Raw genomic sequence first — 18707 nt, 5'->3', positions numbered from 1 at the left:
TTTTTGACAAAGTTGGTCCCTCTTATTTTATTATTTCTTTTAGACTCAATTAATATTTTTACGAAATTTCATTGATGCTAACCTGTAGTATCTGCTTACATTACCTTAATGTTTGAAAAAATGTCTACAAGGGGGCCCAGAACACTAAAATAAATTTTTTAAAACCCTGGGGATGTTGGAAATTGCTTCACGAGTTGGAGTCAATCCGCAATACCTTCGAGTTGTATGTGTGCACCCCTTTTGACGGGAAACTAATGTTGATGAGCCTGTCAGGGTTATATCTAAATTTTTTTGGTGGGACGGTGTTTATAAAACGATTTTTTCGGAGGGAGGGGGAATGAAGAAAACAAACTTTAAAAATGCATTAAAATCTGTTTATATTCATTTTTCACCTTTTTACAAATCAGACAAACCTTTTCTGTTTTTTCATACGGGGGGGGGGAGGCTTAGACATAAAGTGTAAACTTTTCAACCGTGTTTATAGCAGAGTGAGAAACTTAATACAAAACTAGTTACCTTGACGCGCGAGTTGGAGCTTCGAGGGCTATATATTTGCAAATTAGGGGCGGGGGTAAACTATATAACAGTATGAAATTATAAAAAAATTCTTAATAAATAATTTGCAAAATATTTTTGCGTAATAAATTAGGCATGCCGACACGCTATCGTTTACCCCCCCCCCCCCGTATAAACGATATTTAATTCCAAAACTTGTGGGAGCTGGCACCTGGTCCTCGTTGGCCCTATAACCGTACTCCCACCTAAAAAATTATCGCAAAATAAATTATGGGAGCTGACTAATGGCCATATATCCCGGCCTGATGTAGGATTATAAGCAAAGTGTTAAGGCAAGCTGTAAGGCTCCTACTTCAGTCACGTAACACTGGGTTTATCAAATTAAACTGTATTCTTTATATCATGAAAGGATATTTCCATGGAAGGGATTTTCGAAGGGGAGGAATATTTCTAAGATTGGAGCGCCGAATGTCCCAGAATTATTTAAAAAAAACGATCAGAAATTAAATAATAATAAAAAAATGTGTAAAAAGTAAAGGTGTAAAATGTGGTCTTTATTCATTTAATTTTCACACTGAGTCTTAAAAACTCAAACAAGGAACTATTAAAAAGATTGTTTCATTTCTTGAACTGAAAAAAGGTTAGGATGGCTAGATCAAGTTTTACGGACAAAATATGCCCAAAAATTAACATCTTGGTCAAGAAAAAAAACAGCTCATCTCTTAATGTGATGCAAAATGGATGGCAAAAAGTTTTTAAGGGGGAAGAAAACTATCAGAGGAGGTGAAAAATCAAATCTCATTAATCTGGGGCTGAAGACAAGTGTAAAAGCGTAAAAAAGTTTCGAGTGTTATACGCATAATACAATGAAGCATATGAAAACGAACGGGGGAGCTCCTATTTTCACAAATAATTTAGATACTTGATTAATTAACGTGAAAAATTTGTGTACGGCTACATAATTTCTCTACTTGGAGCTTTAGAGTCGCACTTAAGAAAACCAGATTTATTTTGAAAGACATTACTAATATGTTAGATTTTTAGCCAGTCCTACTAGCCACTTACCTGGCTAGAGAGCCGCCAGGATAATTATAAAGGCAACCCCAGGGTGAGGCCTTTCCAATGCACTTCGGATTAGCTGAACCATATGATTACCCCAAATGGGGGTAACTCAAGTTCAAGTTCAATCATTTTATTATTAACATATACATGTATATAATTGACATAGGCCCATGGGGAGACAAGCTCGAAAAACTAGGCCTAGACAAAGATACAATAAAAAATTACGCTACAATACAAAGACAATTACGACGCCAAAGATACAATAATACAACACTAATATGAAAGTAGCAGCTAGCCCAGGATCCAAATATAAATATAAATATAAAAAAGAATCAATATTATTAAAAATAAATTAATACTAAAAGATAGCCGAGAGGCCCACATTCACCTAGAACAACAATCCAAACAAATAACTTAGTCATATTAAAAAGACGCTTAATTAAAAGTGATCCTGAACTAAATGAAATTTAAGATTCCTTTTTATTAAATGGATAGAAGAAAATTTATCAATAAAATCCTTGTGAGCATCCCAGCACCGGGCTATTGACGTGAACGGGGTGAATTTAGATATCTCAGTACTATACTTGTCAATGTGGATACTCTTTTTTTGTCGCGTGTTATAACGATGTAAATCTTGTGATTGGGACTGCAAAGTAATCCTTAGGAATTAAAACATGAAATACGACACTATTGAAGCACCTTTATCGGGGAACCCACCTTTATTTGGGATACATACCCAAATTGAATCTTTCCCAAGGTTTTTTCGTTTCTTGATTTCGTCAGCGTTTTCAATGTATGGGTACACGGGGTGTAACAAGAGTGATGCATGGCAAAGTGCATGGGAAATACATAATTTGGGTTATAGGGGGCATGATTTGGGATGATGGGTGAGGGGGGGGGATAAAGTTTGGAATCGCTTTCAAAATTTGTTAGTTACAATTTTTCCGCACATTACGAAGCAAGAATTGTTTTCTTACATGTTTTCTTCTCAACTGCCCCAATTCTAGGCTTATAGCGAAAGTAATTTTAATACTGCTTAAAAAGTCTTTTTAAGCAACATGTGTTCTGGGCTTGTGTATGGATGAAGTTTGTGGCGAAAAGAGGCAACCCTTCAAGATTTTCTAATACTAAATTCGAGCTAACCCCTGCCTATAGTCCGTACGAAGTCTATCTTCTAAGATAACTTAAAAAAAAAATAGTGCTAAATTTAGAATTATATGCAATGTTTTTACTTCATACAACTTGCATGTTACAGGCAAACATGTTGCGAAAGTTAACTTGAGGTATTAGCATTTTTCTTCAAGGTTAAAATTGGTAAATCATTTTTGCTATTAAACTGGGGGAATTTGTTGTTTGTTGATCTAAATACTTACTCGATGCTTATTGGCTGAGACTATGTAAACTAGTTTTCTATTGGTTGTTTTTTTAAGAAAGATGCCTTTGCCTTTGATAACCTGATCTTACTTCAGAGTTATCCTTGCTCTCGGGTTGGTGAGAACACTGTATACAATAATTCCTTGTATCAGACTGTTCGCCTGCTCAACATCTTTGTGATATTTCTGTATAGAAGTGATATTCGATTCTCTTTCCAGAGATGAACATCAGGATTTCAAAGCGGAAATGAAAAGATTGCGCAGACTCAGAGGAAAAGGTCCACCAAAGAAAGGAGAAGGCAAACGTGCAAGTAAAAAGTGAACTTTTGTTAGTGACTGTTGAAAAGAATAAAAGATATTTTATCACTAAACATGTGCGCATTTTTGAGTTTTTTCATCGTTTTTGGATTTGCTACAGCAGTTAGTTGTAGAGGCGATCTGATTCTCAGTGAAAGAGCAAAACAACTACCGCCTGTTTGTGCTAGGTAAGTCTAAACCATATTTGGGACTTGTGGATGTACTTGTATGATATAGCCCCTACCTAATATTCTTCTAATATGTTTCTCTGACGCTCAATCCTAAATGAAATATACCTAATTATGATAAAATATAATACTTTACTAAGAAATTTGGGCTATATATTTGAAAAATAGGGGGGAGGGAGTATAGCGGATCTGTATGCCTAATGTACTAGGTACAATTATTCTGCATATTATAAAGTAAAAATTGTTTTCTAACTTCACACGGTCCAAATATCCCCCTCCCCTAGTTTGCAAATATATAGCCGAAATTATATATTTTCCATCTATTCTATCACTCCTTATTGTCTTGTCTCACGCTAAGCTGAAAGAAACTAACAAAAAAGACCGGTTCTATATTGCGTCAATAAATGAACAACTTGAGCAATAGGGGTTATATCATACAAGTACCTTTATGGATATTGTAAGGAATTGATTACCACTCATTGATTTTGACCTCTTTTAATTTTATGCTCAGTATTTATTCAGGTTTTTCTTTGTTGTAAGGCTTTTTGCTTCAAAGTTCGGTGAATTTTCCCGTTAACTCACTAATGAGATAGCTAAGAAATAGACATATCGGTACTTGTGCATTATATCTCACCCACCGGTTTATACTGTACAAGGAAATACTACAGGAAACCAGACAAACGGGTATTTTTTATATAAATGGATCGCAAAGCGTGATTTCTTATTGAGTTTACATTTTTTAAACTGTTGTTTTTTGGTGTTTTAGGGGGGGGGAAAGTACCTAGGTCAGGTTAGGTTACGTATTTATTATATGCTATGCTTTACCCCCCACCCTTCCTAATGTGCAAATATATAATCCAAATGTGTATCTAAACTATTATATTTTCATCCTATTTTATTTTGTTTCATTAGCATTGACCAAACTTGACTTCTTTTGTGTATAGCGGTGGGTGAGATATAATGCACAAGTACCGACATATCTTTAGAATCAGAATTTTAACTCATTTTTGTCAGAAATGAACTTTATCCCCCTCCCCCTGATGTATAAACATATACCCTGAATTGTATATTTGTATTGAATTTTTCATTATTTTAAACTGTTACATAAGTTTGAAGAAAAGTGACTTCAGTTTGAAGAAAAATTCTGTAATATATTCGCACATTATATGCACCCCCCTCTAATATATTTGCAAATTTTATGCACACACACACCCCTAATGTATTTGCATATTAAAGGGAGGGGTGGTAAAGTTCACTTCCGAAAGTTTTCAGGATGAAATTCTGATTTTAAAGGTTTGTTCATTTCTTAGCTATCTTATTAGTGAGCTAATTAGAAAATTAACAAAGGTTCCATGGTCCGAGAAGCTCTTTACAAGCTTCTAACTTCGCCAGGTCTTTCTCATTATGGGGCTTCAAACATTCAGTGAAGACCAGGTATCATGGGCGTAGGCAGCATCTTGTGTAGAGGGGGGCAGTCGCTTCTATGATGGAGAGGGGAGGGATCTTACTAATACTTCCCGAGGTCCTTTGAATATAGGTCTTTCGAAACTAGTCATTCTATATTTCACTAAAACTCGGCCTTTAACATTTTCCATGTTCTACCTTTCCTGCAACAGTATAACACAAGAGACCTACTATCCTACTTCCAATTTCCAGAAAACATAAACACCACAAAAGCGATTTGACACAAATCACATTATGGTTGGATAACAGCTTCTTCTAAGAATTCAATTCAAAAGTTTACAGTTGGGCAAAATTAAATATCAAAATTGGTATAGGGGAGACTGGCCCACGTTTAGCCAAAGCAAACAGTTTCAATATAAAAACCTATGGGGCTTCTGATGGATTATAAACGCTCTGAAAGACTTTAATTAATACTTTTACCAAAAATATCAGATTGGATCAGATTTTATGGTGATTAACTCTGGAATTTTGTTCAATTTTGTCTGAAAGCCTACGCCTAATTACGAATACTAGAAAACTCGCGTTGTAAACTCACATTGTATTCTCTTATTATTTGCCTGTTTTTGGCAGCTTCCGAGACGTGCCATCTTCACCAGTTTGCTGTTAGTATTTTTTCATCCCGTGGGATAGTGAACTCCCATGTTCGGCCACAATACCCAGGGTAGATTCGGTATGCCGTACCAAGGTCTCCAAAAGTGGGATATGCTTGTAAAAGCTGTGTAAACAGCATATTTAAAGGTTGAAGGCAAGCTTAAAACCCAAAACGGTGTTATCTCTGGCGTTGTTGAATCATTTCAGAACAGTAGGTGAACTGAACTTTTATTTTTTCCTGTTAAATTTCGTTCAAGATAAGATGATTAAAAGTAAAACAGAAGAGAATATAAGGAAAGGTGGCTGTGATCCAGAAGAAAATACAATGGCAGTTTTTTCTGTCTTATTCTACAAGAAGTCAGTTGGATTCTCTGGAAGTACCTTGGGTGTCCCTAGAGGAACGCTGCAAGACTACATAAAAAAAAAAGTTGAGAAGCTGAATATCCCACAAAAAAGTCTGGACCTGAATTTCATTACACCCTGTTACAACACATGATAAATATTTACAGAGGAACAAGAAAAAAGACTAAAAACTTACTTGAAAACGATAACTGATATGCTTTTGACTGTATTCCCCTAGAAGCATGTAAATTTGCATGCACTTATGCCATTATTAAGAGCATAAAAAGTACCGGATAACGGAACTGCAAAGGCAGTGGAGACAGTGGAGGAATTACAGGGAAAGATTGGTACCGTGGTTTTATGGATTACCTTAAAACTCTATCAGTAAGAACGCCAATAAGTACAAGCCTATGATAGACAACTGCTGTTAACTGTCATAGTTTAGGAGCTTTCTTTAAGAACCTGGATTGAGGCCTATATAAACACATGTTCAGACCACAAGACATCTGAAGTTTTGACGAATCAGGTATGAAAAAATCCACAAGCCTGGTAAAATCATTGCACAGCAAGGCCAGAAGTAAGTAGGGAAGGTCACGTCAGCAGAAAGAGGTCAGTTTACCACAATTTGTGCTGTTGTTAATGTGTTGGGAACACAGTCCCTCCTCTACTTATTTCCCCACAAAAACAGTGTCTGGAAATTTTACTCAGGGGAGCTTACCCAGAACCATCATGATTAGCTCAGAAAATACTTCTGGCTGGATGACTGCCCCTCATTCTTTGTTTTACTTGCAGCATTTTATCAATCAAGTCAAACCCAAAAAATCAACAGGAAAAAAAATATGAAAAAGTCAGAAGTGCTCACTGACACCCCCATGAAAGAATGCATTATTGCTAGGATAAAAGCTGTATCTGCCAAAAAGCCCTAGTCCTGGAACGGAAGAAAGTCAGACAAGTGAAAAGACTAAAAAGGAAAAGGCGTGTCTCTTGCAACAAGAGTTACAATTAGAGTGACAATTCTGACATCGATGATCCTGTATACAACAACTCTTCAGACCCCAGCATAGACATTGAAGACAAGCCCCGTACCAACAACTTCTAATTTGACACTGAGAAAGTCAAGGCTGGTGATTACATTCTTATTGAGCCGAAGAGCAAGAAAGGTAATTCTGTTCCCAATATTATTATTATCAAAAAGTAGCTACTGAAGAATATAAGGTCCGCTTTTGGAATGAGACTAAAGCAAGAGACTTTACGCTAACTGAAGAGATGGATAGTGTCATACAGACAGAAGATGAAATGAAACTGCAACCACTGACAGGTAGAACAACAGGATTAGCGGATCGGCTTACTTTTGGTGTTGATCAGTCAATGTATAATTTGAAATTAACACTAGTTTTTTTTAAACCTTAAATGAAATTCATTTTGTAGTTTTTTTATGCTGACCATATTCTTCCTTAATTTTATAGCCGAAAAACAAGCTTTAATGTTCCCGTGGTCACTTTTCTTTTTCTTTTGTCCGGTGGCCAAACGTAAGCCAGAGACGACCAAACCAGTGCTGGGGTGGCCCAGGTTTGGCACTCTTGACCACTTGGATAGAGAGGCATCCATGTGGAAAAATGGCGGAGTATTTCTAATTGTCTTTTTCAAGGATGGTATTGAATGAGTTACTTTTGCTTTGGCATGCTCAGCAACTTCTTATCGCTTGAATCAATTCATGGAGAATTAAACAATCAATTCATGGAGAATTAAACAAGTCAAAATCAGCCGATCGTGGGCCAGTCTCCTATGTATATATCGGACCGAAAATCAATATTGAAGATCAAAATGTAAATGTTGATATTGCAAACGATATTTGAAATGGTTTTACTCAGGGAGATGGTTTTCCTAAGGTTTTACTCAGGAGATGGCTTTTGTAAAGCTTAAACATAGGGGAATACTTGAAGGAAACCCTAAAGACTGCTTTAAACAATCGTAGATACTTACATATATCATCCCTAAAAGTGCATTGTTTCACTTTCACTAATTAGACACAACTCACTCATGAGATAGCTAAGAAATAGACTGTCTTTAGAATCAGAATTCCATTCTCAATCCAAATATAAGATCCAATTCCGTCGGGCGTACACTTTACCCCCCCCCCCCTCTTAATGTGCAAAGATATACCCTAAGCTGTATAGGCCTATATGCAATGAATTCTCTGCAAGTCACTCTTTTCTAAATTGATTTTAGTTTCAAACAACAAAAACAAGAAGAACAATAGGGAATTCTTTTCGTAAGACAGTGAAGATAATTTTAATGAATATTTCCGGCCTATATCCAAGGGCCGTCCTTAGCAAGACAAAAATATATAAAAGAAGAAAGACTCACAACAATATGTGACCAATTATGCATCCTTACTTCAGCGAAGTTCAATCAGGACTTCGATTCATTGAGAGGAAAAAAAAAATATTCATTCAAATTATCTTCACTGTCATACGAAAAGAATTCCCTATTGATCTTCTTGTTTTTGTTTATGATGGAAAGGCAGTGTGGCCTTCGCCGTTATTTAACAGTTTGTCAAAATAATACAAAGTTCATTGCATATATGCAATTCAGAGTATATATTTGGGCATATAGGATTGGAAGATTTACTGTAACAGAAACAGTAGATGCATATGGCTTTTTATTTTTATTTGGAATATATAGAACTCATTGTTAATTTTACCCGTTAAAAGCTACGAGCCTATGAAAATTTTCTTGATTTTCAAAAAGGGGATAAACAGCACCAAAACGTCATGTGATCTTAATGAAAATCACACCATCAGATTCAGCATATCAGAGAACCATATTTTGGAGGTTTCAAGCTCCCATCTATAAAAATGTGTAATTTTGTATTTTTTGACAGAAGAAAGATCGCAGATGTGTGTTTATTCTTTTTTTTTCGGGGGTGATCGTATCGAACCAATGGTCCGAAATAGATCGGGAGGGGGCTTGTTCGAGCGGAAATAAAGTTTTAGTGTCTTTTTTAAGTGATCAAGAGGATTGGAGGGCAACTAGCCCCCCTCCCCCCCCCACTTTTTCGATCAAAATTTAAAAATATCTATTTGATTCAGCATAATTGAAAGGTCCAATAACTATGCCTTGGGGTGACATTACCCCCCCCCTTCCTAGGGAAAGGACTGTAGGTTGAAGGCTTCTCATTTTCAGAAGGCATAGGTGAGACTCCATTCCAGGGAGGATTCAACTCCTTTAGGTGTGTGTGGGGGGGGGGTAGGAGGATCGATATTTTATCACTATGATGACATCCTTTAGTCATAGTTCACTTTTGAAAGAAAATCTCTAGCTACCTCGATGAAATTTAAGGACATGTACTACTTTGCTTCAGTTGCCATCGCCACTTGTTCTGTCGTAATACTTTCCATATACTATAGCCTACTTTGATTTTATCTGGATATTAATTGTTTCGGCACTTGTGTATTATTTGGTACACACTCGGGAATTAGGATCTACTCAATCAGACAACAATCGGTTTATTACATCTGTCAGTATTTGAAGAAAATTAGCTTAGTCTCAGTTGAAATGTACGTTGTAGGTATATCTGAAAAATATTTAATATATAGAAATGTAATTTTGGTTGGGTTAAGTTAGGTATTTAATATAATGCGGGTACTTGTGTATTATACGCCACTTGCTCAAGTTTACGCTGCGTAAAACTCGAGAACAAACCGGTGTTTTCGTTAATTTTCTTTCAGCATAGCTTGAGACAAGAGAAGTGACAGAATAGATGGGAAATATGTAATTTGGGCTGTATATTTGCATATTAGGGGTGGAGGTAAAGTATTTGGGCAATTTGAAGTTAGAAAACAATTCTTACTTCATAATATGCGAAAAAACTACCTAACACATTTTGCATGAAGACCCGCTATACTTTATCCCCCCTCCCTAATGTGCAAATATATAGTCCAAACTTGCCTTTAAAGTACCGAAGAAACCAGTTTGTTCTCTAGTTTTACACAACGTAAACTTGAGTGAGTTGTTTATAATACACAAGTACCATAATCCGTCCTGTGCGGCCCCCATACCTTTTCATCATATTTTTGTATATTTCATTAGGATTAAACTTAACTTCTCTCCTCGAGTGTGTACCATATAATACACAAGTACCATTGTTTCGACACCATAGCTTTTGATCTGGAAGTTAAATATTCACGCTATTCGCAGATACATTGGAACCTTTGAACTAGGCCGTTTCCAAGTTTAACCCCACATACTTTTACTTTTATTGTAGCGCGCTACTAAAATAGGCGTTAAATCCTGCTGAAGTATTTTTAACAACTTTCATTTTAGGACGGACTGCCTAAGAGCCAATTAAGTATCTGAAACGATGTTTATCTTATTTAGTTTAATTTTATAGTAAATTCAAATGACAACGCTAATACAGAAAATACCTGATACTAACTATTATGTTTCTGGACTCAAATAATCTAATTTTTATTTACAAATTATTGGATCTAGACCATAGTTCATTTTGAAAAGAAATATGAAGTATATTTTCTCGAATTCTTTGTTATATTTCCCGCTGCTTGATACACTATTGCTGGCCATGTTACTACCCAACTACCCAGTTTAATTAGTGGGTTTCAACGCCTCTCCTTAAATGCTTGTTTTGACAAAATATATTCCTCCCCCCTTCAGTAAGATGATTCTAGGCGGGCTTCTAGAGCTGTTTTCAAGTGGATTGTCCCGGGTGCTTCAAGGTGACGAAAGTGATCCTACCTGTTTATTCTGTCACCTTAACAAATAATGGTATTCCTCTTAAAAGGAGACGAGTAAAGACGATTATCTTGCACAAACAAACATTGTCTTTGGCAGCACTGTAGACTACCTTACTAGCCTTAGTTGGATTGTCTAAAGTGGTGTGAATACTCGGGAACCCCATAATAGAGTGGGCAATATGTAATCGTATTTATCAGGGAGGGTAGTGGTATCAACGTTCAACATGGTCATGCTAATTTTAGTCACTGTTCAACCTCTGGCCGTCGTCCCCAGTGTCTGACCAGTAATGGTAAGCCGATGATGGGTGCCAAAATTGTACCTGGGGTTCAATCCCCCTGGACCTGTGAAGCACCAGCCTTGGTGCAAGAAGATATTCCTTGGGGGCAATCTGACTTCAAAGAAGGATATGCCCTTGTTAGTACTGGATCTGAGGATCAAATTTCACATTTTGAGGAACGAGTGTTACCTGCTCAAGCTGGTCTGAATATGCTGGTTGGGGTTATTCCGATGGGAAAAATATTTGTGGGAATATTTACATTACCAAGAAAGGCTCATCTAAAAATGAAAAAGATAGGGAAGCCCTATCTCAAAATGCCCTGCCCGAGATGGCACCAATAGCCCAGTAGCTATTGGTGCTATATTGGGTTTTTTTAGGTGGAGGCAATGGGCCTTTCTGGCGTGTGCCTGGACTCACTTTTATGAGTCCACTGATAACAATAATAACCATATTTATCAAGTAGTCATATTCCGGATTTTTCCAAAAAAATAATATCAGCTGGATGGAAGGCTTTCGGAACAAGAATTGCTTCCAGCATTCTACCGCAGAAGCGATCAGATCCAAACAAGCTTGGTGGCCCAGGAAAATATAATAAATTTAATTTTGGGGAGGGGTAAACTTTGTGGATTCATTTCTGAAGAAACTACGGGTTGACAGAGTGGAACCTTTGATCGGAAGGCAAGCACCTGTTTTATTTTTTACTGCATTGAAGTTAATCATCCAACTATTAGTTCACTTCTCGATCTCTCGAATGACATTAAGAAATAAGGCGGCATTAAAAGGGGGTCTGTTTCTTGAAAAGACTCAATTAACTGCTCTGCCGTCAGTGAGGTGGTGTAGATTTGGCTGGGTTTTGCCCCGTGTCTCTGATAATTTAAGAAAAAGAGAGTGGACCAGAATCCTTTTTATCAGGCCTTTATGTCCAAATGGCCGACATCCTTTCGAAATACATCTATGTGATATTCCTGAGTCAAGACACTTTCAATGCTGAGCCATTATCTGTCTAGTATGGGCCGTTCCCATCGGAATGCATGCTGTCCGTCATTTAGAAGATTATTTGGACATGGATACTGATATTTTTGAGGTGGACACAGGGTGCTACCATTTCATCTAACCGTCACAACCACTAAACATTTTTTCGTTGACAAGGAAAATCCGTCAGATCATCGACGCGTCAGGACATCAACAGTTACAATCGCCACACGTCAGAATGTCGACAGTCATAGCATCGATACGTCAGTTCATCGACAGTCACAATCGCTACCCGTCAAAACGTCGACAGTCATAACATCGACACGTCATAACATCTAAAAAAAACCGTCAGAACGTGTTGACGTTCTGACGGTTAGTGGTTCTGCCGGATTTTCGTTATGTAAAAAAATTTATAAGTTTATATAATAGTAATAAGTATATAATAGTTTAGAAACAAATTTTGGCTATATATTTGCCCATCAGGGGGATGCGGGTAAAGCATAGTATATATTAAATACGTAACCTAACCTAACCTATGTACCTTTCCCCCCTAAACCCCCAAAAACTGAAGTTTTAAAATTTTAAATGTTATGGCGTGTCGATGTTATGACTGTCGACATTCTGACTGTTAGTGGTTCTGACGGATTTCGTTATGAAAAAAAACATTTGATGTTAGGGCTATCGACGTTCTGACGGGTTGCGATTGTGACTGTTGATGTTATGACTGTCGACGTTCTGACGGGTAGTGATTGTGACTGTCGATGAACTAACGTGTCGATGTTCTGACGGGTAGCGATTGTGACAGTCGATGTCCTGACGTGTCAATGTCCTGACGAATTTTGTCGATGTCCTGACGGTAGTGGCCCTGACGTGTCGATGTCCTGACGCCTTCCCGTGGAAACACTTTTTTATGCTTTCCCATCATAATATACTACATAGAAGCCTTAATCAGCGTATGTTCAATGAATCCCTGTTTTGTTTGGGGCAGGGACAATATAGGCAGCTCTTATTGATTGAGTCCATAATTTAGAGCATAGTTAGAGCAAGGATGATAATAAACAAACTTGCTGAATGTAGCAGCGTTTTAACATAATGTTGAGATGTTATCTGAGCCAAGAGGATTTGTTCGCTTCAATGCTCGAACAAGTACAGAGGATTTTGGTTTTTATTGTGCTCGGTCAATGATGGTATTTCTGCTACAAGCAGGAACTCCTTTGCCTTGTCATCAAGGTTTAAAAATTTAGCAAAAGCTTTATGGTAATAAAACGTTATTTGTTGCATTTTTTGGGACCAAGGTTCAAAAATGGGAGTTCATGTCAGTTTCAAAAATCTTCTTTTTTTTCAAAGCCATGTTAATAGTGTTTGCTGGAAGCCTACGCTCTTTTGGAAACACTACAATTTTTGCTCTACATATTTAAGTACTAAAGTGTTTCTTTTTTTGTCCGTGGAAAAAGTAGATTAAGTTAATGTAAGAAAAAAACAATATTTTGGTATGAGTTTAGTAGGTTCACTCTACATAAGGAAACCAGACAACAAAAACTAACAATTCTTACTTCATAATATGGCTAAACCAAGTGTAGTCGACATATTCTCTATGCGTACTAAACTCATACCTACTGCTTTCACCCCCCTTCCTCAATGTGCAAATATGTCGCCCAAATTATATATTCCCCGTGCATTTTTTTTGTTTCCTATGGTAATATTCACTCTGTTACAAGTTCCTTCACCCCTATCCCTTGAAGGACAATCCTGCCTGCGTCGTCTTGTATTGGTTTCGGGCTATATCCTTCACGAGTTTGTCAGCCAGAATCGTCACTGTAAGTAGGGCTGTAGGGTGACGTTGAGGAGTGGCACCCTTGAGGTAATAATAGCCTAGTAAATAACACAATATGGCATTGAATTTGGATCCATGGATCTTCCTTCTCTGTTTTGTGTTGTTTTTTTTGGAGGGGAGGGGGTAAACTACTTTCCTATCTACGCCATTTGTTATGGTTTGCCTCCTCGACATAGTATAATGTTTGCAGTACTGAATATATAATGAATCAAGCAGAGGTAAGAAGCTTGACATTGCTTATGGAAGACTTTGATTCTTGTGTATATGTGCATTGTCAAGAGCTGAAAACTACGTAGTTACCAAGATGGATTCAGGGTTGCATAAAACCTCTACTCAACTGGAGGCTCTGGGGATTTGTTGCTGTCCGGTTGTAAACCGGCTTAAGCATTTTGTTTAAGAATTGATGAGGAGTCAGCAGTCAAGGACCTGCACTGGTGGGACCAATCACTTTTCATAAGATCGTAACAATTTCAAGGGTTTAAGTATTACGAAAATCACGATATGGAAAGTTGTTCGGAAGAATAGGAAGACAAGTCTTCGAAAAGTTTAGAATAATGGAAGCCACGTTAACAACGCTGGTTAACTATGACTGAAACGTGGATGATTGGAAAGATTAAGAAAGAAACGTTTTTTTTTTCCCGAGAAATGTTTAAGGATAGTTTTAGATAAGCCTACTTGTTTAACTGACCACACATCATGTAATAAGCTATACGAAAGCTCCCACTTCAATCTCACCTTCTAGGGCTTTAATGAAAGAAATGTTGAGATAATTCATGATTTTACAAAAGAAGAATGATAGATTGGCAAACATTGTGCTTTTTGTCCACCCCTTGGGGACAAAACAAAACCTGGTTGTTTCTCAATTGGGGAGGGGGGTAGATCATGACATAAGATTTAAAGAAAATCGGAACTTCATGGAAGGGGCAAAAGGGAGTCTGCCAAAAATTCCCAGAAGGAGGGAAAATAGATTATTTTTTATCAGTAAAGCACATTTGTTGCAAATTCTGTTAAATTTCGCACTTTCTGAATATTTTTTGTCTTTTTTTTTGGGGGGGGGGGCTGAAGCCTCCCTTTGTCCTCCCCTGTGGCCCTTGCTTAGGTAAGTTTTGTTCAGAATTGAGTTAAAGCGGAATTTGTTGTGTTGTCGGCGTAGAAACTTGACTTTCACTTGTGCTTTTGTTTTCCAATTTTCTAAAATTTTGGTTCAGTATAAATTTGTCCCATATCAGAAGATATTGTTAGTCACTTTCGTCACTTTGCTGAATTTACTGGATTGTGTATGAAAAGCGAAGTTAACTCAAAACTCGGCGTGTTAACAATCGTACGGTTCAAAACGCCAATCGTGTATAAGACCTTGGGCCAGTGCACTTGGCAACGTCGATCTGGTTTTTATAAGATTATATATCGACGTTACGTCGATCTTGGCATCGCTGATTTATAATCCATCGGACATTTCAGGCTGGGAAAATGTTGGATTTCTAGAAATAGAAATCTATTTAAAGAAAGGTCATTTTTGATGCTGGATAAGAGAGCATTGATAAGAAAAATTTGATGTTCAAGATACTATCGTAATTAAATAAACAAAACATCTAAAATCAAGTCAAGTTTGACAAACTTTTAGTGACAAGCCTGATCGAATTTTGACCATATGCAATATTTAACAAAAGTCGAAAAGAAAAAACAACTTCAATCAATAAACTTTGACACAAATAGAATTGTTTTTTCTCTTTTTTTTGTAAATATTGTTTCTGTGATAATTGATAGCGAAGGTTTATAGTGCTATTGACGTAGGTACATAAAAAAAGATGAGATCTTATAATTTATGACCCTGTATATGTATTATTCCTTCTGTTTTTTGATACTAGGCTTGTCGTATTAACAAACAAATGTATTACTTTTACGAATTACACAAAGACGAGATCTTATAATTTATGGCCCTGTATATGTATTATTCCTTCTGTTTTTTGATACTAGGCTTGTCGTATTAACAAAGAAATGTATTACTTTTACGAATTACACAAAGACGAGATCTTATAATTTATGGCCCTGTATATGTATTATTCCTTCTGTTTTTTGATACTAGGCTTGTCGTATTAACAAACAAATGTATTACTTCTACGATTTACACAAAGACGAGATCTTATAATTTCTGGCCCTGTATTTCCCTGTCTTCTTCTCCGTTGTCGGAGCTGTCTTGGATATAGCGTCTGGTAAACTTACTAATAAAAAGTAGGTAGCCTAATTTCAAAGATTTTTGTACGAAAAAAGTTTTTTTTTGTGTTCTTGTAAAATCACCAAGAATATGTCACCTTTGTTTTGAGTACGACAGTGTATATAAAAAATTTGACATTATATTCCAGCCATTTTTTGCGCCTTCGTTTTAGTTTTAGAAAAAAAAAATATTCAAGCCCTCGCATGCGTAAAAATCAACCGGTACCGCTTTTATGCTGTTGTGGCATTGCTGTCGCTATGGTTCCTACTTCCTAGTCGTTTTGTTATTCCACCCAATGTAGCACCATTTTAAATTGGTTATTATAAATAATTACATTCCAAAATGATTTATTGACATTGATTAGTATATTATTCTCTGTTTTCAGCGAAATTTACTGCCATGGAACGTTCCTCCATACAATACAGATGGCAGGTCTGTTTCGAGACTCGAAAACCTTTGTAGATAAAAAGCTAAAGATAAATCCAGAAGAAGTTTTAGCTAGCTTTGAAGTTTTGATGAACTCAACCGATCAAAATCCCAGCCGGGACCAACTGGCTGCTTTTATAAATCTACACTTCGAGCCAGAAGGGTCAGAATTTGAAGAATGGGATCCGATAGATTGGCATTCTAACCCAAGTTTTTTGGAAGGTATTAGAGATACAAACTTGAAAATATGGGGAAATTCTCTTCATGAAGCCTGGACGTTTTTAGGTATGTCCTTTTTGTGTGTACTGGGTAGCGGATGACAGGGCTTTGGGTCCAGATCTCAGAGGAATCTCATGATTTATGCGAGCTTTTCAGAATAGCGTATAGTTTTTATGTGTTGCCTGCTCTGTTTTCTCTTTTTGATGTATTAACGACTTTGCTTCCTATTACATCCCTGTCTACGAATTTTTGTGTATAGTTGGTGGTGACATGTTGGCTTCTCGAAATCCAGTTCGAGTTATAGTTCTTAGTAAGTGAAATCTGAAACTACTTGATTACATGACAAAAACGAGGCAAATTTAAGAGCTATTCAATAGCCAAAATGCATGGATCTTGAAATTTAAAATTGGAGCCTTATGCGGGTCTCACGGCGCCAATAAAGTTCGTGAAGTTGTTCACAGAATTAAAAAAAAAGTCGTTTTTCCTATGAGTTTGTCTAATTTATTCGTAGTCAAGAAGAATTAAACTTCATTGAAGTCTTCCAAGAATGTCAGCTAAGTTGCTGTAGCCTATTATTCGGTGTAAAGTTGAAATGGTGGATTGTTTGCGTGGGCGGGACAAACCTTTATGTGTGAACTTTGAGAAATACTTTTAGCTTAATTGACTTTGTGGAAGCCAGGTTGCCCGGTGAAAAAAAATCTCTTGACTTTAGTGTTTTTTGGTTAATTAATGATTTTCTTCAATAGTCTAGTGATTTATGTGCTGATTTAGTATTTTTTTTAGGGAATATAAAAAATCACTAGAAATAGTGACAAACCACTAGGGGTGGCGACCCTGGTGGAAGCCCCGCATTAGACTTACTTGACGAAAAAGAGCTCAAATAAAGAATTATGTCGGATGCAAAAACAGTCACTGAGTTTAGACCGAGAGGTTGATCTATCTCAGAAATCATATACACCACGTGGCGCATGCCAAGCGTGGCGAAACTGTTACAACTGTTTTGGGGAGTATGACAAGCGTAGTGGAAATGCGCGGATCACGTGGCGATCCGAGATGTGCACCAGGCGGCGGGAAGTCATTGCCCCCTTTGGTTTAGGCAAACCAATTCAGTATTCTGATTGTCCTTTTCTAATAAAAAATATTGTACCGACTTCAACCCTTTGTATTTATATATTTCCAAATGATCTGAAATAATCTCACAAATCATGTTGCTCTTTTATTTAAAACCATAAATAAACCGTGATAAATATTTGTTACGAACTTGAACGGTTCAAAATAAATACGGTATGGTACTGAACATTTGAATTCGAATCCATAATTCCTTTTAACCAAAAGTTATAGTAATAGAAAAAAAAATTTTGAATTTTATTCTTAGTTCAAATTAGTAAGCTCGGTCTACTTCATTTTAAGGCTTTATAAAATACAGCACTTCTGGCTCTTTTTTTTTTTTTTTTTTTTTTTTTTTTTTTTCTCATAAGAAAAATTTGCTTTTGCCCGCTTAAAAACATGTAAGAAGAAATGGAGTAAATAAATGAAAAAGGAAAGAAGAGACCCGAAAAAGAAATTTTGACTTCTAAATCACACAAATACAAAGCACAAAATTGCTCAATACAATACTCATATATATATATAATACGAAAAAGCAAACCTGAAACAAATTATCTAGGCTTCTCTTGAAAACATACACGCTCCTGAGAGCTAACAGCCACTAAAGAATCGGAAACTAAATATTTTTGCAAAACATAACTTTTCCTAAAATACAACGGGTAACTTAAGAGAAACTTCAAATAAAGGCAAAAATGTTCTGTCTTTGATAAAAAGTCCCATATGGGCGAGATATATAGTACTTGTGGATGGCCATGGTAAAATACAGTTTGGCAAGTACAAACGCTTGAGGTAAAATTAACTTTTGAGTAGAAAAATTTACTTCGCTCATAAAAAATGTAATTTGAAACATTTTTACGTATCAAACTCAGTGGTGGTTCTGGCCTCTCTTGCACCCGGGGCAAAATCTCGAGTAGCCCCCCGCCCTCTTGTCTCCCAGAAAATTTTCAGTTCATTTTTCTTATTTTTTAGTTTATTATTTAGATTATTATTAATTACGTCCATTTTATAAGTTATTTTAATGTGTTAACTGCGCCCTCTACTTTATTTTAATAAAAATAGAATTCAAAAATCA

The 18707-nt window shown here is 36.5% G+C and overlaps 1 protein-coding gene across 1 annotated transcript in view; it reads left to right on the top strand.

Moving 5' to 3' along the window:
• Nucleotides 1–3058: 3058 nt before the first annotated feature.
• Nucleotides 3059–18707, top strand: part of Treh (Trehalase) — a 59362-nt gene continuing 43713 nt past the window's right edge. The window contains exons 1-2 of the mRNA XM_089095009.1: nt 3059–3436; nt 16269–16594. Coding sequence (XP_088951135.1) covers nt 3324–3436; nt 16269–16594 — 439 coding nt within the window. The 5' untranslated portion in view covers nt 3059–3323. The remainder of the gene's footprint in view (nt 3437–16268; nt 16595–18707) is intronic.

This window comes from Artemia sp. Qi Xiang Cuo, chromosome 9 (genome assembly GCF_049724085.1).
Source record: "Artemia sp. Qi Xiang Cuo chromosome 9, ASM4972408v1, whole genome shotgun sequence".
In the NCBI taxonomy this organism is placed as follows: domain Eukaryota; kingdom Metazoa; phylum Arthropoda; class Branchiopoda; order Anostraca; family Artemiidae; genus Artemia; species Artemia sp. Qi Xiang Cuo.
Note: the sequence above shows the minus strand (reverse complement) of the source record. Positions and strands in the feature narration are given on the sequence as shown.